The sequence below is a fragment of the Pelobates fuscus genome, chromosome 6 (assembly GCF_036172605.1).
Source record: "Pelobates fuscus isolate aPelFus1 chromosome 6, aPelFus1.pri, whole genome shotgun sequence".
NCBI lineage: Eukaryota > Metazoa > Chordata > Amphibia > Anura > Pelobatidae > Pelobates > Pelobates fuscus.
In genome coordinates, this window is record NC_086322.1 from 280503536 (window position 1) to 280530060 (window position 26525).

At 40.6% G+C, this 26525-nt stretch overlaps 1 protein-coding gene across 1 annotated transcript; it reads left to right on the forward strand.

The window, feature by feature from the left end:
- Window positions 1-651: 651 nt before the first annotated feature.
- On the forward strand, window positions 652-10719 carry NXPH3 (neurexophilin 3). Its single transcript, XM_063459259.1, has 2 exons — window positions 652-1288; window positions 9486-10719. The coding sequence occupies exons 1-2, from the start codon at window positions 1235-1237 to the stop codon at window positions 10239-10241; spliced, it is 810 nt and encodes a 269-aa protein (XP_063315329.1). The 5' UTR covers window positions 652-1234; the 3' UTR covers window positions 10242-10719.
- The last annotated feature ends 15806 nt before the right edge of the window (window positions 10720-26525 follow it).

Sequence of the window (26525 nt, forward strand, 5' to 3'; positions counted from 1 at the left end):
TATTATTCCATATAACCTCTCTCTATAACTCCTCCTATTACTCCATATAACCTCTCTCTATAACTCCTCCTATTACTGCATATAACATCTCACTTTAACTCCTCCTATTACTGCATATAATGCTCCATCTAGTGCCTACCTAAATTATAAACCAATAAATGATGATAAGAAGAAGCAATGCTTCTATATTTCCTGCCATTAACTAGCACAGAATAAAGCTGTCTAGCTAAACATCAATGTAATTGGAAGAGTCTTGTATCTAACCTGGTATATTGACCCATTCATGAGCGACGTGCTGGGTGGGAAGGGGGGACAGGTGGAGCAGAGCGAGGGGGAGACACTGACAGAGGAAGAGACAGGAGAAAGAATGAGAGTTTAAGACAGCATGGGAAAGAAAACATAGTAGAGAAACTGGAAGGAATGACTGGACGGGATAAAGAAAGGGGGAATGAATAAAAGAATGACTGAAAGAGAAACAGTTGCAGAAAGGTTTAGAAAAGAAGGGGGGGTCAGAAAGACTGAAAGGTTAAATGTGTTAGAGGAGGGTGAACGAGAGTGCGTGAGAGAAATAGAGAGAGAGAGAGAGAGAGAGAGAGAGACAGTGAGAGAGGGAGAGTGTCTAAGGGGAGGAGAGAAAGACAGAGGGAGGGAGATAGAAGGTCAGAGAGAGAAAGAAAGACACAAGAAAGCACACCAAAGGGGGGGCAGAGGGTATGGGGTGATAGACTCTACCAAAAGGACTGAAAGTAAGAGGCAAACATCAGCCAATCAGATCTGGGGAAAGAAGGAAAGGTGTGTGAGAGACAGCAGGGAGAGGAGACCAGGTGAAAAGAGACATCAGCGAGAGGTCAGGGGAAAAAATAGTGCATTGGAAAGAGGCGTAAAGAAGAGGATATAAAGGAAAAGAAAGGATCAGACGACAGGTGAGGGGTAAGAGAACAGAGAATTAGTAAGGGGGGGAGTAAAAGGTAGAGGGACCAGAAACGGTAAAAAAAAGAGTGAGAGAGAAAAAAAAGGGGGGAAAGGAGGAGGAGTGGAGTAAGGAGGGAGTGAGAGAGGTGTAAGGGAGAAGGGCAAAGGAATGAGAGACGAGGGGAGAAGTGAGAGAGGATCAGAGAGAGAGATCAGCCAGGCTGTGTGTATATAGAAAGCTGTGTACAGACAGCGTACACATGGGCGCTTCACGCAGGTGAGGTGAGGGTTTACTGCCAACCTCGGCTCCCGAGCAAGCATCATGCAGCTCACACAATGCTGTTTCATATTTCTGGTACAGGGGAGCATCTATCTGGTGAGTGTACAGAGCCCCGTCTGTGTGTCTCTGCCCTCTCTCTCTCTCTCTGTCTGTCTGTCTCTATGCCCTCTCTCTGTCTGTCTGTCACTACTCTTTCTCTCATCCCTCTGCCTGTCTGTCTCATTTTCCCTTCCATCTGTCTGATCATCTGTGTCTGTCTCTTTATCTTTCTCTCTGTCTGTACCTCTAATATGTCTCCCATTATAATTGTCTGTCTCGCAATCCCTCAATCATTTTTATCTTTGCTCTCCTCTTATCTTATCTTATCCACTCTATCTCTCCTGTGATTCTTCATTCCCCTCTAACACCTGCTGCCCTCTCCCCCTGTATTCTATCCGTAGAATTTCTCTATTCTAGGACTAACTTAAATAATCCCTATTTTCTACCCAGCATCTCTCTCCCAAGAACGTATTGTTGTTATTATTATTATTATTATTATTATTATTATTATTATTATTATACTGCTAGCAGAGGTGGTATCAACGCTTACTTATTTGTCAATGGCAAAGACGGCTACAGCATTCAAGGGGAAACCCTAGAATTGTCCAAAGGATGCTTGTGTTTAATAAATCCCAGGCTGTTTTCTGCCGTCTATAGAACAGTTTGCTGTCAACCTGTTGCCTGCTACACTGTGCCTATAATGTGATTTATAAGAATGGTGTGATAGATGGATGGATAGATAGATAGATCCATAGATAGATCCATAGATAGATCCATAGATAGATCCATAGATAGATAGATAGATAGATAGATAGATAGATAGATAGATAGATCTATAGATAGATAGATTGATCTATAGATAGATAGACAGTGGCATTTCTATTTCTCCAATGTGAAAAGAATATTGGATTCAATCATTTAAATTCAAATGTGTTTATTGCTAAGGTTGAGTATTTTCACATGATTTAGGAGAAATGTGATTTAACGACATGTTTAATTAAAGGGTCTGTCTCACTTGGGAATACAGTGACCCAATGACAGTGACATGTTTCAGAGGTTAAAGGTCAGTCCTGTAGAGTAAATAGGTAAGTTAATGATAGTTGCATATTTAATGTTAAGAAGTCCCACTGGGAAATAAATTGACCTAATGACAGAAACATGTTTAGTGGGCTAAAGGGTCTGTTCATTGCATGAATAATGTCATAGTACATTGCAGACTGAACCAGACAGTGCTGAGTGTCAGTATTGTATACAGTGACCTCCTGACTGCAGATTATCAGGACAGGCTCAGGCAGGACTGGTTTTATATATATTATATACAATGACCTCCTGACTGCACATTATCAGGACAGTCTCAGACAGCTCTGGGTTTATATATATTATATACAGTGACCTCCTGACTGCATATTATCAGGACAGGCTCAGACAGCGCTGGGTTTATATATAATGTACAGTGACCTCCTGACTGCAGATTATCAGGACAGGCTCAGACAGCGCTGGGTTTATATATAATGTACAGCAAACTCCTGACTGCAGATATCAGGACAGGCTCAGACAGCGCTGGCTTTATATATAATGTACAGTGACCTCCTGACTGCAGATTATCAGGACAGGCTCAGACAGCGCTGGGTTTCTATATAATGTACAGCGAACTCCTGACTGCAGATATCAGGACAGGCTCAGACAGCGCTGGGTTTCTATATAATGTACAGTGACCTCCTGACTGCAGATATCAGGACAGGCTCAGACAGCGCTGGGTTTCTATATAATGTACAGTGACCTCCTGACTGCAGATTATCAGGTCAGGCTTAGACAGGGCTGGGTTTATATATAATGTACAGTGACCTCCTGACTGCAGATATCAGGACAGGCTCAGACAGCTCTGGGTTTATATATAATGTACAGCGACATCCTGACTGCAGATTATCAGGACAGGCTCAGACAGCGCTGGGTTTATATATAATGTACAGCGACCTCCTGACTGCAGATTATCAGGACAGGCTTAGACAGCGCTGGGTTTATATATAATGTACAGCGACCTCCTGACTGCAGATTATCAGGACAGGCTCAGACAGCGCTGGGTTTATATATAATGTACAGTGATCTCCTGACTGCAGATTATCAGGACAGGCTCAGGTAGTGCTGGGTTTATATATAATGTACAGCGACCATCAGACTGCAGATTATCAGGACAGGCTCAGACAGCGCTGGGTTTCTATATAATGTACAGTGACCTCCTGACTGCAGATTATCAGGACAGGCTCAGACAGCGCTGGCTTTATATATAATGTACAGCGACATCCTGACTGCAGATTATCAGGACAGGCTCAGGCAGTGCTGGGTTTATATATAATGTACAGTGATCTCCTGACTGCAGATTATCAGGACAGGCTCAGGCAGTGCTGGGTTTATATATAATGTACAGTGATCTCCTGACTGCAGATTATCAGGACAGGCTCAGACAGCGCTGGGTTTATATATAATGTACAGTGACCTCCTGACTGCAGATTATCAGGACAGGCTCAGACAGTGCTGGGTTTATATATAATGTACAGTGACCTCCTGAGTGCAGATTATCAGGACAGGCTCAGACAGTGCTGGGTTTATATATAATGTACAGTGATCTCCTGGCTGCAGATTATCAGGACAGGCTCAGACAGCGCTGGCTTTATATATAATGTACAGCAACATCCTGACTGCAGATTATAAGGACAGGCTCAGAGAGCGCTGGGTTTATATATAATATACAGCGACCTCCTGACTGCAGATTATCAGGACAGGCTCAGACAGCGCTGGGTTTATATATAATGTACAGCGACATCCTGACTGCAGATTATCAGGACAGGCTCAGAGAGCGCTGGGTTTATGTATAATGTACAGTGATCTCCTGGCTGCAGATTATCAGGACAGGCTCAGACAGTGCTGGCTTTATATATAATGTACAGCGACATCCTGACTGCAGATTATCAGGACAGGCTCAGACATTGCTGGGTTTATATATAATGTACAGCGACCTCCTGGTTGCAGATTATCAGGACAGGCTCAGACAGCGCTGGTTTTATATATAATGGACAGCGACCTCCTGACTGCAGATTTTCAGGACAGGCTCAGACAGTGCTGGGTTTATATATAATGGACAGCGAGCTCCTGACTGCAGATTATCAGGACAGGCTCAGACAGCGCTGGGTTTATATATAATGGACAGCGACCTCCTGACTGCAGATTTTCAGGACAGGCTCAGACAGCGCTGGGTTTATATATAATGGACAGCGACCTCCTGACTGCAGATTATCAGGACAGGCTCAGACAGCGCTGGTTTATATATAATGCACAGCGACCTCCTGACTGCAGATTATCAGGACAGGCTCCGACAGCGCTGGGTTTATATATAATGCACAGCGACCTCCTGACTGCAGATTATCAGGACAGGCTCAGACAGCGCTGGGTTTATATATAATGGACAGCGACCTCCTGACTGCAGATTATCAGGACAGGCTCAGACAGCGCTGGGTTTATATATAATGCACAGCGACCTCCTGACTGCAGATTATCAGGACAGGCTCAGACAGCGGTGGGTTTATATATAAGGTACAGCGACCTCCTGACTGCAGATTATCAGGACAGGCTCAGACAGCGGTGGGTTTATATATAAGGTACAGCGACCTCCTGACTGCAGATTATCAGGACAGGCTCAGACAGCGCTGGGTTTATATATAATGTACAGTGACATTCTGACTGCAGATTTTCAGGGCAGGCTCAGACAGCGCTAGGTTTATATATAATGTACAGCGACCTCCTGACTGCAGATTATCAGGACAGGCTCAGACAGCGCTGGGTTTATATATAATGCACAGCGACCTCCTGACTGCAGATTATCAGGACAGGCTCATTTTAAGGTAGGGGAAGAGGGGCTTGGGGGACCTTCCTGTGTAGTGTGTTAAACTGGGGAGGGGGAAATGTATTAATTTGAGGGAGGGAGGGGGCAGTTTATTAAATTGGGGGAGGGAGTGGGCAGTGTATTAATTTTAGGGAGGGGGCACTCTATTCATTTGGGGAAGGTAGGGGGTCAATGTATGAAATTGAGGAGGTGGAACAGTGTGTTTATTTGGGGGAGGGAGTGGGACAGTGTATTAGAGTGGTGGGAGAGGGGGCAGTGTATTAGAATAGGGGTAGGGGCAGTGTATTAGAATAGGGGTAGGGGGCAGTATATTAGAATGGGGGAGGGGCAGTGTATTAGATTGGGTCTCCATGGAGACGCTGAACTCTCCCCATGGAGATGCTGATTGGCCCCGCAGCTTTTTGCCACACATGCACAATAGCCTCCCAATTCTTTCCTATGGGAAATCATTGGATTGGCTGAGATTATCAGTTTGATGATCTCAGCCAAAGTGAAGAACTCACTCATAGGACTTCAAAATCAACAGCACACATTCACCATTTCAGTCCCATTACCATACTTTTCTAAATATGTCACGGTAGTTGGAATGAAACATTGGTTATATTCACATGCACGTCTTCTTAAAATAAATTTGTTCTTGTGTTTACTTTGAAACCCTACGAGCGTGAGGAAGTCCAGTGTCAGCAACTTTATTTTATCATTTACTTTTCTAAATAAACCTACGTTTCTATGAAAACTGAAGTTTTAGTTTTTTTGCAGCCCACACAAACTTAAACCTTATTTACTTGGCCCGTTTTAGCCTTTGAGCTTGACATGCTTGATTTACAGTAACATCCTGACTGCAGATTATGAGGACAGGCTCAGGGAGCGCTGGGTGGGTGTCTATATAACAAATAATGACTCTCTGGTATACCTGGATAAATATCACCCTAATTTTGGCATTATTACTCTGTATAGCACTATATAGCCAGTATAGCAGCATGAGAGCATTACATATGTATCTGTTACCTGTATGTCTGTTACCTTCCAGTTAAAGGAACACTCAAAGTACCATAACCACTACAGGTTGCTGTAATGGTTATGGTGCCAGGCACAACTTCTCACCTCCATTACCAATGACAGAGAGCTTGTGCTTTCTAAGAAGGAACCTCTGTTAGCTCTCCGTGCATTGGCTGAGAGCATCAATTGATCCCACTTAATCAATAAACGGCTCAGGAGAGCTAATAGAAGTATCTGCTTAGGAGCTTCTGGCTCTCTGGTATTAGTAATGGACCTGAGGCAAGAAGTCACACCATTCAAAAATGGTTTGACATTTTACAATGGGGGGCGGGAGTGCCAGCATACTGTTGTGGTTATGGTGCTTGGAGTGTTCCCGTAATAGTGTAAGTTGCAGCTTTTGAGTTAATTGCTTATAATTACGTATGATAGAGCTCTATTGTGTACAACAGTTTACATTTTTTATTTGCAGTAACACTTTTGGTGTTATACTCCATTTATTTATTTATTTATTTTATTATTTTTGCATTAAAGATTTAGCAGATGTCATCTTAGTCAGTTTCAGTCCAGGCACAGCCATGGCAAATGATGCAAATGAGGAGAAGAAATATAAACATTGTTTCATTTTTCTTCTTCACCATATGTTCCTCTGTGCTGATTGACAGGTGCAAAGGGTGGAGCTAACAAGCTGACAATGATTGACAGGGAGATAAGATGGAGGCTCCAGTTGTAGATTTTCTATATCTAATTCTTCTCCTCACTTCACAAATGCTTATTTGTTAGAATTAGTGTCTGAGTGAACAAAATTTATGAGAATTGTCAGTTTAGCTTATTTAAGCAGTCTTTAATTGTACCACAATAAAATATTCGACTACACTGACATCCAGTTTAGCGGAAAAAATTAAATTAATAAAAATCTCACTGTTACTTTGATTTGTTTTTCGTAATAACTGCATGCTGTTATGCATGGAAGCAAAAATGCAATGTTTTGTTTCATTCAAACTCGTTCTCAGAGAATGTATGAAACATTTCCGCTCCTTAAATGCTGATGGGATAAAAAGCTTAAATGTGTACTTGTATTGTGGTATTTTCTGTATTAGTATAAAACACTTTGTCAGGTGTTGAGAAACACTAGTGTGTATTAGAGTTAAAACAAATGTTGTGTATCGTCGTTGTATACATGTGTAACAGTGTCTATAAATGCCAGTTGTGTGTCATTGTTCTGTGTATTTGTTAATATGTCACTGAATCCCAAATATGTAGAATCATTGTGTATACTTGTAAAAATCTATGAATCGCAGTTGTGTGTCACTTTTGTGTTTATCTGTTTCATTACACATGGTATTTGCCTTGTATACATGGAAAGACATCTTGTGTTTGTTGTACAGCAGTTGTGTGTGAATATAGATGTGGTGTAACTGTTTATACAAGATCTACACATTGTTGTCCATTATCAACACTACATGATAAACTAGTCACTGTAGCACACTGATGTTCCTCTTTTGTGTAACATTGTTGCTGTGTTTGTGTGTTTTGTGTGTCTGTGCAATGTATGTATATGTATACGACAGTGTCACTCAAATGTAACATTGCATTGTGTAACTATCCGTGTGTGTGCATATTTATATTCTGTTTTCGTGTCTCTGTTTGTCCTGTATTAAATTTTATTTACATAACTATATGTTTCCATGAATTTACATATTTTTTGCGCCTGGATGTTGCTTGAAATTGTCATATGGTCTTGTTGTTTTCGTCTACTGCACATTAATGAAATTTCCGTTTTGTTAGTATTGTGTGTCATTTTGTATTTGTGCGGGTTAGCAATTGTGTGTTGTGTAGTTCTGTGTTTTTGTATGGTGTGCTGCTGTTATTTCATGTTTTTTGTGCACTGTTGTGTATCTGTGCGTTGTTCTCTCTCTATACAACTCCCTCTGGACTTGGCTCATTTAGATTCTTTATCCCCCTCCCTGTCTCCTTGGTTATCCCCCTCCCTTCAAATTAACCATTTCACACATTGCTAAAAGAGAGCAGATGCACAGCCTCCCAGCATTTGTAACCACCAGAGCTGACACTCTACTGCCTTATAACTTAACTTGCTTTTAAAACCTTCCTTTGCTATATTTACTTATTCATATAAAATATTAGTGCATATCAAATATATATTTAACATTTTAAAGATATTAACATCTGATAGCACCCTTTCGCTGCAGATTAGGACTCCCACAAACCTCAGCCTAAGAAGAACTTAGTTACAGATTGCGTTTATATGTTTTATTGCCTCCATTTTATTAGTGTGACAATAGTGGTCGCAAAGTGAGCAGTCGTGATGTACCCCTGAGTATTTAATATAGTTAGTAATCTAGTGGGAAAAAAGGTCGCTCACGGAGATATGGGTTTTTGTAAATTTGATTTGTGCGTTTTCTGGTTTGCAATTTACATTTTTTGTATATTCGTAGATAAATAAAAGACTAACAATTTTTTTTAAAAATACAAGTGAGAATTTTTCTTTTGTTTTGTTTGAACACATGGGGAATTTGTTATCTCATGAAAAAAAATATTTTTGTGAATGTTTGTCTTCAGATACTAATTCTTCTACAGCAACGTAAGGTATGCGTGTATGCGTTTGTCTATGTCTGTCTTCTTTTTTTCTTACAAATTCATTTGGTATAAACACATGGACAAAAAAAACTGCCACAAAAGAAAGAATCACCAAACTGAAATTTTACATAGCTCATAATAATATATTTATTTTCTTTTTCATTTATACATGTTGCTCCTTTTTTTTTCATGCGTTTGTGTTTCGTATATTTTTTACCATATGTTTGTGTTGCTTTCCTTTCTTGTGCTATCTATGGAAGTCTTCAAGATGTCCTTTCAAGCTGTATGTGTTTCTTGTATAACTCTAGCATAATGGTACAACATCTCTTTGACATTGTGATACCCAGGGGGTGTGGGTAAGGTGCCTGCACATTACTCAGCTCTCATTAAACTGGTTATACTGATTTGTACTCAGTACCACTCATTACCAGCCGTAGCATCTGTTACTTTGTGTGCTTTCAGGTGAGAGGATATCAATAAATGAAAGGGGGGATGGGATAAAGAATGGGGGGGACATGGATAAAGGAGTGATGAAAAGAAAATCAGAAAAGCTATAAAAATAAAAATGAGAATCAAGAGAGTGTCATGTTGAATAAAGGGCAAAGAAGCACAGGCAATCAATACTAGAAAGAAATGATTTGCAAATAAATGAGTTGCAAAAAGTAAATGAACAAATATGCAAAGTACAAAAAGATCTGTCTCGGTATGCTTAAACTTAATTCCACTTGTTCGTGTATATTAATGTCTTTATTTCCTATGTAGGTCATTTGTGGCCAGGAAGATTCCTCTGGTGACCCTGAAGATGAAGATCAGTCAGACACCAAACCCCAACCCAGATCTCGAATTTCAAAAAGAAGGTCTGCCTCGCCGGGCCGAGTTCGCATGTCCAGTGTCAGTCCTCAAAATTCTACTGTACTCCAACTTCTTTCAAATTCCCCTGAATTTTGGGATGTTCTAAGCAGTCTTTCTGAGCTGGGTCAAAATCAGGGCCCACCTGTCCCATCAAGGAGCAGGCGCCAGTCAGTACTAAGGTCCACTGGACGAGCTAAGAAAGTCTTTGGTTGGGGGGACTTCTACTCTAATATCAAGACAGTGGAGCTCAACCTGCTCATAACAGGAAAAGTGGTGGACCATGGTAATGGGTCCTTCAGTGTCTACTTCCGGCACAACTCAACAGGTCAAGGTAACGTGTCTGTTAGTCTTGTTCCACCATCTAAAGTCCTTGACTTTGACATGGAGCAGCAGATGTATGCCGAAGCAAAAGAATCCAAGATATTCAACTGCAGGGTGGAGTTTGAAAAAGTGGATAAGGCCATTAAGACAGGATTGTGTCCCCATGATCCATCGAAGACCTGTCACCAGCAGCAAACCCACAGTCGGGTCGCTTGGACCTGCTCACAGCCTTTCAAGATTGTTTGTGTTTATGTCTCCTTTTACACCACAGACTACAGACTGGTGCAGAAGGTCTGTCCTGACTACAACTATCACAATAGCATTCCTTATTCACCTTCTGGCTGAAAAAAATTACTATGGTCATAGAAGGTGGTAGCAACAGGATAACCTAAGTGGGGCTAAATATGGGTCTATCTTTTATGGACTTCCTGTGCCTTGGTCTGGTCCATTGTGGTATCTGTGTATTTGTGGAAAAAGTGGACATTATACTATGTAGGTGGTGTGAGGGACATCAAGTTTGAATCATAATAATGTATGCAGTAATGTCCTGACCGTGTTGTCCCTAATTATTATCTGAAAAATAGCATTGCCTGGAGCTCTATTGAGATTATGGGTCTGATTGAAATTACGGCTGAGAACACATACTACTATATTCTTGAAGGTTCTAAGAAAATACCATTTAGGTTAGCACCAACAGTTCATATATAGATCCAAAGAGTTATTTTTTATCGACGCTGGCAAAGAAGGAATTACTGTTACCTGCAACAAAGTAGCGGCTAATTGGTGTCGGTATAGGCAAAGTTTAGCTCATTAAACAAGACCCGTTTAAACAAAAATAAATAAATAACTCAGAGGGTCACATAGCTTCTACAGAGGATTGACCTTACACCAATCACATTTATTAGACAATATTGTCCTTATGTGGCATTGACCTGTGAACAAGTCAAGGTCATTATGTCACATTGTCTCGAATAGGGAATGCCTCTTAAAATGTCACAGTCATTAAATTACTAATTTCACAATGGGCTTAATGGTTTAAACAAGTGCTAGCCATCAGGTTCATGTGGTGGCAGGGAGCTAGTAAACCAGACGCTATTAAAATTAAATTGTGTGACAGATGTCCATCTCTGGCCCTCGAACCTCCAGATGAACAATTTTGCTTATACCAATTAAATATATAAATGTGATGGGGCTATGACCCATTAACCCCTTCCCTGTGAGAAAACCAAAAAAAGCACACTGTTGTGATTTACAAGGGGAGCTGGGGCGGTTGGGGAGGGGGGATGTTTGAATGCTGCTATATGTATGAGGTTTAGCAGAGTATAACATTTACAGTGTGGGTTGTGAGTCGTGTATATTAATTTGGGGGTTCTGTGGTGTGTGTGTGAGGAGGGGGGGGGGGGGTATTGTCTCTGTAGCCTTATCACAAACAAATAATCCGTGACAAATAAACAACAAATCTGCTGATTATACTTTTTTTATTGCCTTAAACTGTAGTCATGATATGTATAAACATGGGCCGTGTGTGTGTGTGCGCATACATATACATATATCATGTATATAGATGTGCGTCTGTTTGTATATATAAGATCAATATACATAAATTATATGTACATTTATAGAGTATGTATACATTGTGCATATGCAAATGTGTGCATGTGTATGTATATAAAAATATATATATATTTATATGTGTGTATAGTATATGTATGCTGTATAGAAACAAAATTTAATGGCAGATAGGACCTTGGTATCCAGCCCAGATTGCCTTTAAAAACCTGCTAAAATCTCAAATTCTTTGTGTCTCTTGTCCTTTTTATAGTCGGCATTTATTCAAGTCTTTGTGTACGAGATATGTACTTTTTTGCCTATAAATACACAAAAGAAATAAAGCCAGACAAGGAGAGAGAGGAGTGTGTGCGATCCCAGTAGCTGTGCGTATTAATCACTAATTACCAATCCACACGTCCCCAGCTCAGCATTTCTGATCTGATCCCAACAGCAGCTGTTCTGCCACAACACAACATCCATCTTACCCCTCCCTTTGTAAAGTCTCTCTGTCCTCTTCTCCATCCTTTGTACCTCTTTCTCCACCGCCTACTTCATGCCATCGCCTCCCCCCTTACATTACCTGCTTATATCTATCCCTTCTCCAAATCATCTCCCTCCAACCATCGCTCCCATCCAGATGTTACCAAACTTCAACATTCCAAATTCTATGTAAGCTTTTACCTGGACAAGAATTGTGGTAGTGGTCCAAGAATATTTCAAGCATTTAAGTTTGATACCCCGGGAGTATTTTTCTCTTTCTCTAAACAACTATCTTTAACACCTAACTGCTTTCTGATACCCTTGCAAAAAAAAAAATGATTTTGGTTTCTTGGTTCGAAACACCTGTAGTGCATTATTTTCTACCAAAACACCTGCTGTTCTCCTTAACCTGGCAGTCTGCATTCATTTAATCCCTTCAACAAGCTGATATATTTCTCGAAAACCAACAGCATATTCATATTCCTTTTTTTTTCTCTTGTACACAAATCATCCCAATTCCTATTACAGCTCATCTAAATCATATTTAAGCCATAGCCACCTCTTTCATTCTTCATTTGGACAAAACTCTTTTCATCCCAACTCATTCTCCGCTTCCGAACATCCGCCAGGTCCGTAAGGCTTGACTGAAAAAGCTGAGATTATTTCGTAAGAGTTAAATGTTTGGTCTCCCCAGGTGAAAAAGATCAAATACTTGACAAAAATACTGAATGACTATGACTGGTCATGGACCTCTGACAAATGAACAAAATGTATTGACCAAAACACCTGTAATGCATTAAATGGCCTTAGTGCCAATATAGAAGAGAGTATATTTATGCCAAAAAAATTAAGTTCAGGGGGTTTTGATAAACAAAATGACCAAGGTAATTAATTACATGGAACTATATAACCATAGAGAGTTCGGCAGTTTTTTTAGAACATCTTGAGGTCTAGAAGCTATTGTTACCAACTTCAACTGCAGATGGTTGAATGATTCAGTTGACCTTGCCAGGGATCTAGAACTTCCGTCCACCCATTTAAATCTTGTAGTTAATTGTCACCAGGGACCTGTCTGCTAATTTGTCATTTGGTACAGTGAAAACATGTGATAAGATTACTTTGCCCCACATTACAAATGTTATAGCAAGAAAATGATTTGGTCTAAAGTTCATTAAATGGTCCTTCTGGATGCTAAAAAAAAAAACAATTCCTAATATCAAGGTTTGTTGTGTCTTAAGCAGGATTACATGTCCAACATTCATGATTAAATAGCCCATTTCAGGTGGGACCCACAGCAAATTTTCCTCATTAGGAAATTCTGTATATTCCGAGATTGGGTTAACTCTGATACTCGAGACTTGGGAGCGTGTCCTGCAATGGGTCATGGCATTAATACCCACGATGATTAAATCAAACTGAAAGTCATTAAGCGTAAACAAGCTCTGAGTATTTGCATCAAAGTTTAATGGGTATCCCAGGACAGATCGGCAAAAAAAATAATCTAATTAAAGTCAAATAATTACTGCTGGACAAGCAGTTGCACAACCGTAGGCGAATTTTGTACTTTACAGAGCTTACTTCGTTCACACAAAATCAGCACAAGTCACACTAAGAATAAACCATCTGTCTGGAATTTAACATTTTTGTAAAAGTCAAAAAGTCAAGCGAAAACAAAAAAAACATGTCAGCTTTGTTACCCTTACACAAACTTTTGAATGAAAAATATTATTTTCATGGGGTCAAGAAGGTGGGCAACCATCAATCCTCAAGTTAACAGCCCCTAGCTTTATCTCAAATTATGGATTTCATACCCCAGCAATTATTCTTCCTTTATCAGTGGACAATGAGTAGTGACTATGGATGAACCTATGTCACCTGTCTCTATCGTGCCAGACTACTTTGAAGGACCTATGGAAACATGGCATACCATGCTTCGAGCCACTAGCTGGTTGTACCATACTAGCATAGGTTTTCTACAGCACTCTAAAGTTGATGTTATCATGTGCAACCACAGTGATTACCTTTGGTCACCACCAATGTTGGCCAACGTTGACGTGGCATTCACAGTTTTTAAGAAACTAAATGGGAGTGTGATTTTATCACGTAGCCATGGCAAATCGCGTGTGGTGGTATTAGCAGTACTCGTGACCATCTAAAAAAAATAATCTTTAGAGAATGCCTGGTATAGTACCTCGTCCATTTCTTGTGTTATGCTAACAATGCTAAATCTGCCCTTTGTAATAACAGAGCATGCCACTGGAATGAATAGTTACAGGTTTTATTTGCTTGGAGGGGTGCACTGATATCAGGTTTTGAACAGGGAGCGAGATGAAAGAAGGCTGTAAATTGTTATGAGAGTTTATATGTGGAAAGCTGCGGTTAGTTATCTGACCTTGGACACAGCAGAGAAGCATCTTCCTTTTGCCCCTGGATAAGAAATACAAGCTTAATTTCTTCAGGGGGATAACTTGTCAATCAAGTTTTTTTTTCTTTCTTTTCTTTCAATACATTGCACTTTATCTTTTGCCAGAGATAACGTTAAGGCGAGAGAAGAGGGGGGTCTTGCATACGCAGTGCTTGTACTGATAATATTGGACAAGGCGAAGGCAGGCAGAGGAAAAAAATCATATTTTATGAATGCCCAAATCATCTGATTCATGAATAGGCATGTATGATAAGAGAACATGGTTAATGAAGCATTGTAGAAACTGTTTCTGTACTTATTGTACAAGCAAGCTCCTGAGATTATTAAAAAAAAAAAAAAGAAGAAGATAGCAGGAGCAACGCACCCAAGGTGGAACCAATCATGTGATCCAACTATGTCCAGGGAGAATATTACATATTGAGGAAATGCACATGTGTTAATCTCTAGACCCTTGTGGAGCAGTAGTTCGATGATGAGATTTATTAGAGTCTTGCTAAAACTAGTAGAATGGTACTCCAAAAACTAAAAAGGTGCAGTTAGACAACAAGGTCTTAGAAGAGGGTGAGCCAACTCGTATCCACCCAGAAGTTGAATAGCTACAAATCAATGTTTTGCCAGATGGAATGTTGGTGTTGATTGTTGGATACGTAAGCATTCTAACAGCTGGGCTACTTTTTGGCTTATCCTCTTGTAATCTAACCTCTCTCAACCTTTAATCAAATTCTAAGTGAGGATTTAAAAAAAAAAGTGTTCTGTTCTTCAAAAAATTAGGGCAATTGTCATGGAGACCAGAACTGATTTTAATGAACACAACATAGGTTTATATAGGAGTAGTCACAACAGGGGGTTATCAAACAAAACAATACAAGTCACACCTTGGAGTCTTGGTGTCTAGGACAGAATTAGGTCGAGTCCATAACTGAATTACCTGCCTGACACCAAGACCCATTGCACAATAGCTCTTGTATAATAAACTAATTACCATGCATTCATTCTGTTTTGCCTTTTATACACACATGGACATGCTAACACAATTATCTCCCATAGTACAAGAAAACTCATAAAATATATATAATACTATACAGCAAACCAAAGGTGTCTCTGGAACAATGGGACAACGCCCTTCTGCGAAAACAACAAGGAAAGGGGCGGGGAGGAGAATAATTAACAACAAATACATTTCACACCCTGTACTTACAATGGTCACAGGGTGACTAAAACATAGGAGTAATCTGGAGACCTCCATAAAGTGTCCGTCTTCAGCCCCCAGTAATGGTGACTTCCGTCACAGATATGTTTTTGTTTATAGAATGAAATCAAGGACAATGTTTCTGTTCCCAAGCCATCATTGATGGTCTGTTAGATCTGGTCCTACTAATATATACAGGGCTGTAGAGTACAGGGTGAATTCACACTACCGTATTCTATTTTAAAGTCCCCGTGACTCTCAAAATGCTCGGTTCATACTTCATCAATATCCCCATTTGGAAAGGGAAATGCCAAAATCCTGCACCCAAAATCTTTGAGGGTTAGATTGGGAAATACTGATCTATATTTGAAAGCAATCGTCATTGCTTACACCATATGTGAAGATGAGATAGAAGGTTACATGAGATCAGAAGGTTTTAATTTCGTCTCAGATATAGTAGGCACATGGTTATGATCGTAACTCTGTAAAGATGGACTTCAGAACTACATGTATAACATAAGAAGGAGGTGAGAGGTTTCAGGGCCTGATTTGTATCTCTAATATTTCATATGTTCTCTCAGTCGGAATATTTATTGTGACCATGAATAAATTGCTTGCCAGGACATAAACTGATTGGTTTAGCTTTAAAACTTGTCCTTTCACTCTACTGATGCAACATGGCACGTTTTCAATAAATTAAATAGACAATGCATTAAAATATGCAGACACAAAAATAATTAAATATATACTGTGCCTGTCTGAAATAGAAATGTCATCTATCTATTTATCTATCCATCTATCTATCTATCTGTCTGTCTGTCTCTCTCTCTATCTATCTACCTATTTATCTATCTGTCTGTCTATCTATATATCTGTCTGTCTGTCTGTCTGTCTGTCTCTCTATCTATCTATGTAGCTATCTATCTATCTACCTATTTATCTATCTATCTACCTATTTATCAATCTATGTATCTATCTATCTATCTATCTATCTATATATCTACTATCTATCTATCTATCTATCTCTATCTGGTGCAAAGTTCTTATTGTGCTTAGACTAACTCATTAACAAGGGTCTGTCAATGAAGATGCGAAATATCTTCCACCAGCCAGATAAAAGCCAGTTCTGACTACTTTTCAATATTTGGTCCAACAATTTGGTTGATTGTAATTTGGTAATTACTGACTTTACCGACTCCGCTGTTACTTTATTTCTGTTTTGATTTTTATGACATAATATAATAACACTTCTGTTCTTGTTCCTCATATGATTTTTTGGCATGCTTTATCCTGGCCTCAAAACAAAGAATTTAGTAAAAATTAAAAAAAAAAAAAAGTTCCAAAAATTATACTTTGCAAGATCCTTTTCCAACTTGAGTTTTATCTCAAAAATCCAAAAACAAATCCAATTTTTTGGGGGAGAATTATCCCAAATCAACTATTGTGGCCTTAATTTTGAAATTGTGTTTTTTTTTCTTCCAATTCTCTACTATTTACTCAGTAGACTCCTAGGACCCTTCAAAAGCTAATTCCTTTCTACATTCTACTAGAAATGAGCTGATCCCATCCTTGTAGTCTGATGTCCGATTTCCATAAACTCATGTGTTTATTGTGTACTAAGAACTGAGTCACGTATAAAAACTTGAGAATGGCAGCATTTCGACCAATGATGGTCTTTGTCAAGAGTCAACAAAAACATTAATTTGTTGAAATGTTGCCAGGTCCACTTTAGATGGAAGAATAAGGATAATTTCTAAACAGAAAAGCAGGTATTAGTGGTGCAATGAATCTATTTGCCTGATGTTCTGTGTTTTGTGTGAGGTCCCTAATTGCTGCCCCTTCGCACACCAGGTGAGATACTGTATGCCGGCTTCCTGATTGGATTTATTACACCGTTACGGTTAGACACAGTTTCAGACAGTGTCCTATAATTCTCTTTTTCATGTTATCGTTATTAGTTTATATTATAAAGCTCCAGCATATTCCATAAAAAAAACACAGGTTCCCGATGCCAACTTGACCTCTTTTTTTTTACCGTACTTTTGCAAGGTAGAATCTTTTTATTGTTGAATTCTTTAAATATATTACGTGAGGGTGTTTACTTTTTTATATCCAGTTTTATAATTATGATTTTTTTTTTTTTATATAGAGCCAACAGAATCAGCAGTTCTGTATACAGTGTGTAGGTGACACATTCTATGTCATCTCAGACATGGTTTTTGATGACAAATTTAGGAGAAGAGGTAATGCAGGTTTTGCTCAAACACTCCACTCAAGTATGAATCATTGCTGCATAGCAGGTCAAATATCACTGATTTGACTAAACCCACAGACTAAAACAACCAGCTGGAACCAAACATTCACAAGAATGCTAATTCTGTGAAAATATTGACATCTAGCTGAGACCTTACATAACCTGTAATATTATTCACAAATGTACTTTATTAGTCTCTGGGACCTCAGTCTCGGGGGTTCACCCGACTCAGGCTTTCGGCAGGAGCCTCTAGTATGCGGGAGGTGCAGCAGTGTTCCCATTCGCCATCGTATAAACCTGCTACTGGTGTTGGGCCTTGTATATGCGGGTGCTGTTCGGCTGTGGCGTCCCTGGTCCGGGCTGTAGCGAGGATCCATCCTTAGCTGGATGAGTGTCGGATAGCTGTGTACCGCTGCCCCTCAAGTCTTTCTTGATGGAGCCGGCGGTGCGGTGGTCGGGTAGTGTCTGTAGGCCTCTGTTTTGGCTGAGGTACATTGTTTGTTGTAGGCAGCGGTGTGCCTGTAGGGTGGAGGAGGGTCCACTTGAGCCTCCCTTGAGAGTGTTTGGCGCCATTGCACGGTTATGGTTCATTTGCTTTGGGCGGTTAATGCCCCTCCATCGCTTCGACCGCCGGGTCACATTGCCATGCACCTGCTCCTGCAGTGGTAGCGCGTTGCTCGGGTGCCTCAACTGCTTGTGGGGGGTGTGTTGTGGCTCGCTGCCGTTGCGGCTGATATAGGTGCAGGGTGTGAGCTCCTTACCAGTAAGCGTTCACAGAATCTCAGGCATACGGCGTCAAATTTAGCATTGAAGGCCGCTGCCCATTCTTCAGTGGTCTGCTGCATCAGGTGTGGTCTGCTGCATGGTTGGGCCTCATGGGGCAGCCTGGACAGTGCTGCACCGAGTTGTGTCCCAGAGGTGGGTGCTCTCCGTGTGCTGGTGGATCGGGATGACCCCCACCGGTCCAGAGGGGTGGGGGGAAAGGAGCCCTTCTTCGCCAGGGTCCTCATTCGTGGCGGGGGAGAGCGGCCGTCTCTCCCGCTCCCACCATTCGAGTAGGCCTCAGTTGCTTGTCCGGCATAAATTGCTCATTTCATTGCTTAAAGGGTATAATTGTGCTCAGCTTATTGTCCCCTTTTAATTGCTGTCTCTGTTGGCCCGGTTGGTCGCCGTTTGGCCCGTGAAAGGTGACTTTCTATGCGGACTAGTGCAGGAGCCCTAGAGGTTGTCGACCACTCGGCTTTGTGGTCAGGTCCCACCCCATAATGGGATACTTTAGGTTTTTTATCCCAAAAGTGGGGGCAGTGGGGTGGCTTTTCGAGAGACAAAGGAAGCCTCAACATGCAAGAATTATATTTAAAAAATAGTTTCCGGGTATTTTTATTAGTATATTAAAATAAATATAATGATTAAAACAGGAAAATAAAAACACAGCAAGATAAATGACCTGGCTTTAAAATCTACATGGCTCACTAAAGTGAGAATCAACGTTTCTCCTGTCCTCTCACCCAACCACTTGTCCTCTTGGTCCCTTTACATCTCACCTTATCACATCTTTCTCCCCTTGGTTTGTCCTCAAGGCATACAGGTGATACTCGAAAAATTTGAATATCGTGCAAAAGTTCATTTATTTCAGTAATGCAACCTAAAAGGGGAAACTAATATATGAGATAGTCGCATTACATGCAAAGCAAGATAGTTCATGCCGTGATTTGTCATAAGTGCGATGATTATGGCTTACAGCTCATGAAAACACCAAATCCACAATCTCAGTAAATTAGCATATTACATGCAATCAATAAAACAAGGAGTTTTCATAGAACAATATCGGACCTCTGAAATGTAAAAGCATGCATATGGACTCAGTACTTGGTTTGGGCCCCTTTTGCAGCAATTACTGCCTCAATGCGGCGTGGCATGGAAGCTATCAGCCTGTGGCACTGCGGAGGTGTTATGGAAGACCAGGATGCTTCAATAGCGGCCTTCAGCTCTTCTGCATTGTTCGGTCTCATGTCTCTCATCTTTCTTTTGGCAATGCCCCATAGATTCTCTATGGGGTTAAGGGCAGGTGAGTTTGATGGCCAATCAAGCACAGTAATCCCACGGTCATTGAACCAGGCTTTGGTGCTTTTGGCAGTGTGGGCAGGTGCTAAGTCCTGCTGGAAAATGAAGTCAGCATCCCCATAAAGCTCATCTGTGGAAGGAAGCATGAAGTGCTCCAAAATCTCCTGGTAGACGGCTGCGTTGACCCTGGACTCAATGAACCACAGTGGACCAACACCAGCAGATGACATGTCTCCCCAAATCAACACAGACTGTGGTATCTTCACACTGGACTTCAAGCATCTTGCAGTGTGTGCCTCTCCATTCTTCCTCCAGACTCTGGGTCCTTGGTTTCCAAATGAGATGCAAAAGTTGCTCTCATCAAAAAAGAGGACTTTGGAGCACTGAGCAACAGACCAGGTCAAGGGCTTGACAGACCAGGAGCGGCTTGACAAGAGGAATACGACATCTGAAGCTCATGTCCAGGATCCGTCTGTGTGTGGTGGCTCTTGATGCACTGACTCCAGGCTCAATCCACTCCTTGTGAAAGTCCCCAACACATTTGAATGGCCTTTTCCTAACAATCCTCTCCAGGCTGCGGTCATCCCTGCTGCTTGTGCATCTTTTTCTTCCACACTTTTCCCTTCCACATAACTTTCTTTTAATGTGCTTTGATACAGCACTTTGGGAACATCCAACTTCCTTCAAGATTACCTTTCGAGGCTTTCCCTCCTTATGGAGGGCATCAATGATGGTTTTCTGCACAACTGTCAGGTCAGCAGTCTTCCCCATGGTTGTGATTCCTACTGAACCAGACTGAGAGACCATTTAAAGGCTCAGAAACCCTTTGCAGGTGTTATGGCTTACTTAGCTGATTAGAGTGGGACACTGTGAGCCTAGAATATTGCACCTTTTCACAATATTCTAATTTACTGATATTGTAGATTTGGGGTTTTCATGAGCTGTAAGCCATAATCATTGCACTTATGACAAATCACGGCTTGAACTATCTTGCTTTGAATGTAATGCATCTATCTCATATATTAGTTTCCCCTTTTACATTGCATTACTGAAATAAATGAGCTTTTGCACGATATTCTAATTTTTTGAGTATCACCTGTATCTTCAACCAACTGCTTTCTTTCTTCTAGTGTTGTCCCCACTAACTTTAAACATGCTAATGTCGTACCATCCTAAAAAAAGCAAACTCTTGACCTTTTTCCCCCTACTAACTACACCCCATATCTCTGCTTCCTTTCTCCTCAAAGCTTCCAGAACTGTTTATCTGTGTGGCATTTCTCAACTCCAACTCTCTCCTCGACCCTCTTTAATCTCGCTTCTGCCCCCTCCATGTTACTGAGAACGCTCTGATTAAAGGAACTATTGATCTAATTGAAGCTACGTTTAAAGTCCACCTCTCCATAATGATTCTTCTAGACCTCTTTTCAGCCTTTGTCACTATGGCTCATGCTCTAGTGACACCTTCTCCCCTCAACCTATCTCGCCCCTCAAAGCTCTCTTCTCAGTCCAATTTTGTTTTCTCTATACGCTGCCTCTCTTGGCAAACTTAATAATTCCTTTGGATTCCGCTACCACCTGCCGATGACATCCAGATAAATCACTCCTCCCATGATCTCTCCCGTGCTAGCCTAGAACTTGTCACAGCTTGACTTTGTTCCAGCTCTGACTGTCCTCCTGCATTCTGAAACTGATATCCGAGCTCCTTATTTTTCCTCCTCTTAATACTGATCCTCCTCTTTCACTCTCCCTGCAAGTTGATCGTTAGCGCATCACCCTATCCTTGCAAGCTCGCTGACAAGATATTTTGTTTGATTCTGGCCTTTACACCTCATATCAAGACTGTTGCCAAATCCTGCCAATTCCACCTTAAAAACATTGCCTGCATCCGCCTCTTTCTTATGCAAGATGCTACGAAGGAGTTTGTGCATGGTCTTGTAATATTTCGCATTGATTACTGTAATTCTCTCCTAATTGTTCTCCCCAGAAACCACACTGCTTCTCTACAGTGCGTAATGAATGCTGCTGCCAGACTGATTTTTCTCTCCTGTTACTCCTCCCACACCTTGTCCCTCTGTCCATCCATACATTGACTTCCTGTATCCTATAGGATTAATTTCAAAATACTAACCTTTACCTCTAAATCTCTAAATAACTCAACACCCCATCATGGTCCCTCTGTTCTGCCAGCGACCTTCTCCTGTCCTCTGCTCATAACTTTACTGCTAACTCAAGCTTAACGGACTTTTCACAGATAGCTCCACTCATTTGGAAAAGTATGCCTACTCCCAAAGTCTTCGATTATTTAAAGGGAACCTATAGACATGCCAGACCACTTCATCTCATTCCCCCTTATAATGTCAGCAGAAGAGGCAGAGTGAGCACCAAAGGATTTCGGTGCTGGAATCGGGCAGTTGTTTGAAGGATTTTTAATCCTTTGCTTGGCGCGGTGTGGGCATGCAGTGACAGTGTGACACTATAGTGTTAGGCATACAGCTTTGTAATTCTAACTCTAAAGTGTTCCTTTAAGAAGTCCTCTAAAACCCATCTATTCAAACTAGCCTGTGGTCTTGCAATATAACTTTTATTCCACAAACCTATTTCACACGCTCTCTTAAAGGGCCACACACCACTCTCACCTTCCAGTTCTGTAACTTTCCAAACATGTCACTGTCATTGGTTGCTGTCCCCCTCAATGTCCTTCCTGTTGTCTTTTTATACCCCACCAACTCTAGACTGTGAGGTCATTTGAATGCGGTCGTCATCAACTTATTGTTTCTGTAACACTTTGTAATTGTCTAATCTAATTTATTGGGAAATTTCCCCATTTATAATATTGTAAAGTGCTGCCGAATAAGGTGGCGCTATATAAATACCAATAATAATAATTATAATCTTTTAGAAGGAAACAGCTTTGATAATTAAAAAGTATTGTTAAAAAAAAAACCAATATATAAATGTATCGATTGATACTTGCTAAGAATTCCTATCGATAACACCAGACACACACACACACACACACACACACACACGATAAAAAAAAGATGTGTGGGGAACAATTATTTCACTTTGAATTTAAAATAAATGTATCTTGACAGCAACTAATGTGTCGGAAGGAATAAGAATGTTTAATTGGAAAGTTCTTGTTAGCTGGTTAACTATCAAAGATATAAAAAACACAAAAGCATAAAAGAGTGTTATAATACCCAATATAATGCAATACATTTAATCAAGCTCAGATGGATGAAAGGTTGGATTTGACCTTGCCGGTGATGAAACCCGAGTCTCGTAGATACTGCATCTGGAGCCCTGTACCACTAGGCTATCTCACCAGCATTTACATGCTCACGCTCCACACAATTCACTAAATCAAGGTTGAATTGTAAACAATTGTGACATTCAGATACAGACGTTTTTACAAGCTGAATAACTCAAGGCTGAGCTGTTACAGTTGCAATATTCAGATGCAGGCATATTTATAAGATGAAATCTAGATTGAATTGCTAACCGTTCCTCTATTGAAATACAGACAGATATATGTGCAAGTTTGAGCAGGGAAACACCATGGGGGACTTCCAGAAGGAGAGCAATTGCTGGGAGATTTAACGGTTTGTGTTAAAACACGTGTATCACAGTGAAATTTAACTCCTGTACTTCGTAGACAAAAGGGGAAAAGTATGTTAAAAACACCCAGAAAAAATCCTTTTTTTTTTTTTTGTTCAAATCACATATTACATCATCAGTGTCACGATTCGGGGAACCAAACACGCTAACACACACACACACACATAGAAAAGGTGCCGTACCGGACCTTAGAGTGGCCGGGCTAAGCACACAAAGAATAGTCAGAAGACAAGCCGAGTAAGGGGAACCAGAAGACAGAATAACGAGAAACAAGCCAAGGGTAGGAGAAAGTCACAAAGTCAGATTAACAAGCCAGAGAGTACGTAACCAGAAACACAAGTACAGAAGCAACGCTAGCAAGCAAAGACCACAACAGGGCAGGGAGGAACAGGAAAGGTAAGTATTTAAACGGAACTTCCAATCAGAATTAACAATCACACGTGGGAGATATCTAAACCTCCCACTGTGATTGAGGCACTGTGCCTTTAACGCCGGGTCAGGTGACTGACCCCGGCGTGTAATATATTGGGCGGTCTCCCAGCATGCAGCGTCATGCATGCTGCCGCTGGGGGACGTGGAGGAAGACGCGGGCGGCATCCGAGGCTGGAAGGATGCCGCTCGCCGAACCCATGAGGAGGAGGGGACCGCGGACGGCTGGAGGGTGAGTACTGCGAGCGGAGTGCAGCCTCCCCTCGCAGCCGCCCGCGGTATCCTAACAATCAGTTTTTAATTCTCGCCGTCTGAATTGATGGATACGTTTAACCCAGCAGAGGATTAAATGGTACGGGTAGCTGGCTGATTAGCTGGTTTCAAAGCTCTCTGTGCACAACCTCAGTTCTTTACAGAGCACTTTACTTTCTAGAACTCATTGTCATCAGAGTTCAAGTTATAAAACTGAACGTCAGCTAAATTACAACTCCCAGATACATTTGTTGATCTTCCAGGTGAAACTCGCAACTGCCCTATTGAACTATGTAGGTTTGGAGGGAGGGACAGAACTGAAATTAAAGGGACACTATAGTCACTTTGTTCATGTAGCCCTAGTCATGCCTCCCTGCATGTGACTTACACAGCCTTCCTAAAAACTTCCTGTAAAGAGTCATCTAATGCTTACACTTCCTTTATAGCAAATTCTATATAATTTAGAATTTCTTATCTCCTGCTCTATTAATAGATTGCTAGACCCTGCAGCAGCCCCCTGTATGTAAAGTTCAATTTACAGAGCAGGAGATAAAAACTTTTAAAGTAAGTTAACGTGATTGAAAAATAGAATTTTGTTTTCAGTCACAGCCAGGAGAGGTGTGGCAAGAGCTGCATAAACAGAAAACAAAGTGATTTAACTCTTAAATGGCAGAGAATTAAGCAGTGAAACTTCAGAGCCAGGATCTATACACCCAAACTGCATAATCAAGCTAAAGTTGTTTTGGTGACTATAGTGTCCCTTTAAATCATGTATGGAGACACAGTAACTAACTAAAAGGTATTTTAGAATGAAGGAGGTGAAAAGGAGGAGGAAAAAGTGTTAAAATGCTGCAAAACATTTATTTTTTATTTTATTCAAAGTTAATTATTGCCAAACAGCTTCCCTCCTCCCTTTACGTTAAAGGGCAATGCTGTTATCACTGAGATTTTGCCCCCATTGAAAGTATTTTCCTAAATGGTGTATTGTTGGTGATGTTATTTCTCAGAGCCCAGCTTAGTGATTTTTTTATTAGGACATCAGGAGTATCTGAATTTTAGTTTAGTCTGGTAGATAGCTGACAGGTGACCAATATCTCCCAGAATCCATTACTGTCCATCACATACAGCTGTATTATTGATGCAAAAAATAGGCGTACTAGAACTTGGGATGTAGAGGCACAAAAGGATGGGTTAATGGAACAAAACCATTATTAGAAAATAAAGATTAATTTAAAAAAAATAAAACACACAGCATAACTAGCTATAACCTTATATTACAGGGTGCATGGAGTGCCCCCCCTCTTTTCCATTAATGAAGGCCTTCCATATGGCACGAGGTTCATTTAAGACAACTGATCTGCAGAGGAATACAAAAATTATTGAATACCCAATTAGGTGCTGTTTAGTAAATAGTTTCCTTAAATAGGGTAATCCCACATATGGGTACCCAATTAGGAAGCTATCTGCTAAACACAGCTGAAAGATCGAACAGGCTTTTTCTTAAATCTGATCATTCAGCTGTTTTGCAGCTAACTCCCTTTGTATTTCCATATTTAAGTATACCAAATAAGGGAGCTATCTGTTAAACCAAACCCTAATTTGATATCCTTATATATGGCAGTCCCACTTAAGGGTATCTATTTAGGGAGTTATCTGCTAAACCGCCAAAAGAGCACAAAAAAGGAAAAAAGCTCTTATTCTTAAATTTGCCCTTTCTGTTGGTTAGTAAATAAGCCTCTAATTTGGTACCCCCCACTTCCCTCCAAAAATGGCAACCGTTCTTAAGGGTACCAAATTTGGGAGCTATCTACTAAGCAGCTGAAAGAGTAAAAATAAGAAAAACTTTTGTTTAGTAGACACATTTCTAATTTGGTACCCTTAAAGGGACACTATAGTCACCTGAACAACTTAAGCTTAATGAAGCAGTTTTGGTGTATAGAACATGCCCCTGCAGCCTCACTGCTCAATCCTGTGCCATTTAGGAGTTAAATCCTTTTGTTTATGAACCCTAGTCACACCTCCCTGCATGTGACTTGCACAACCTTCCATAAACACTTCCTGTAAAGAGAGCCCTATTTAGGCTTTCTTTATCGCAAGTTCTGTTTAATTAAGATTTTCTTATCCCCTGCTCTGTTAATAGCTTGCTAGACCCTGTAAGAGCCTCCTGTATGTGATTAAAGTTCCATTTAGAGATTGAGATACACGTATTTAAGGTAAATTACATCTGTTTGAAAGTGAAACCATTTTTTTTCGTGCAGGCTCTGTCAATCATAGCCAGGGGAGGTGTGGCTAGGGCTGCATAAACAGAAACAAAGTGATTTAACTCCTAAATGACAGTGAATTGAGCAGTGAAATTGCAGGGAT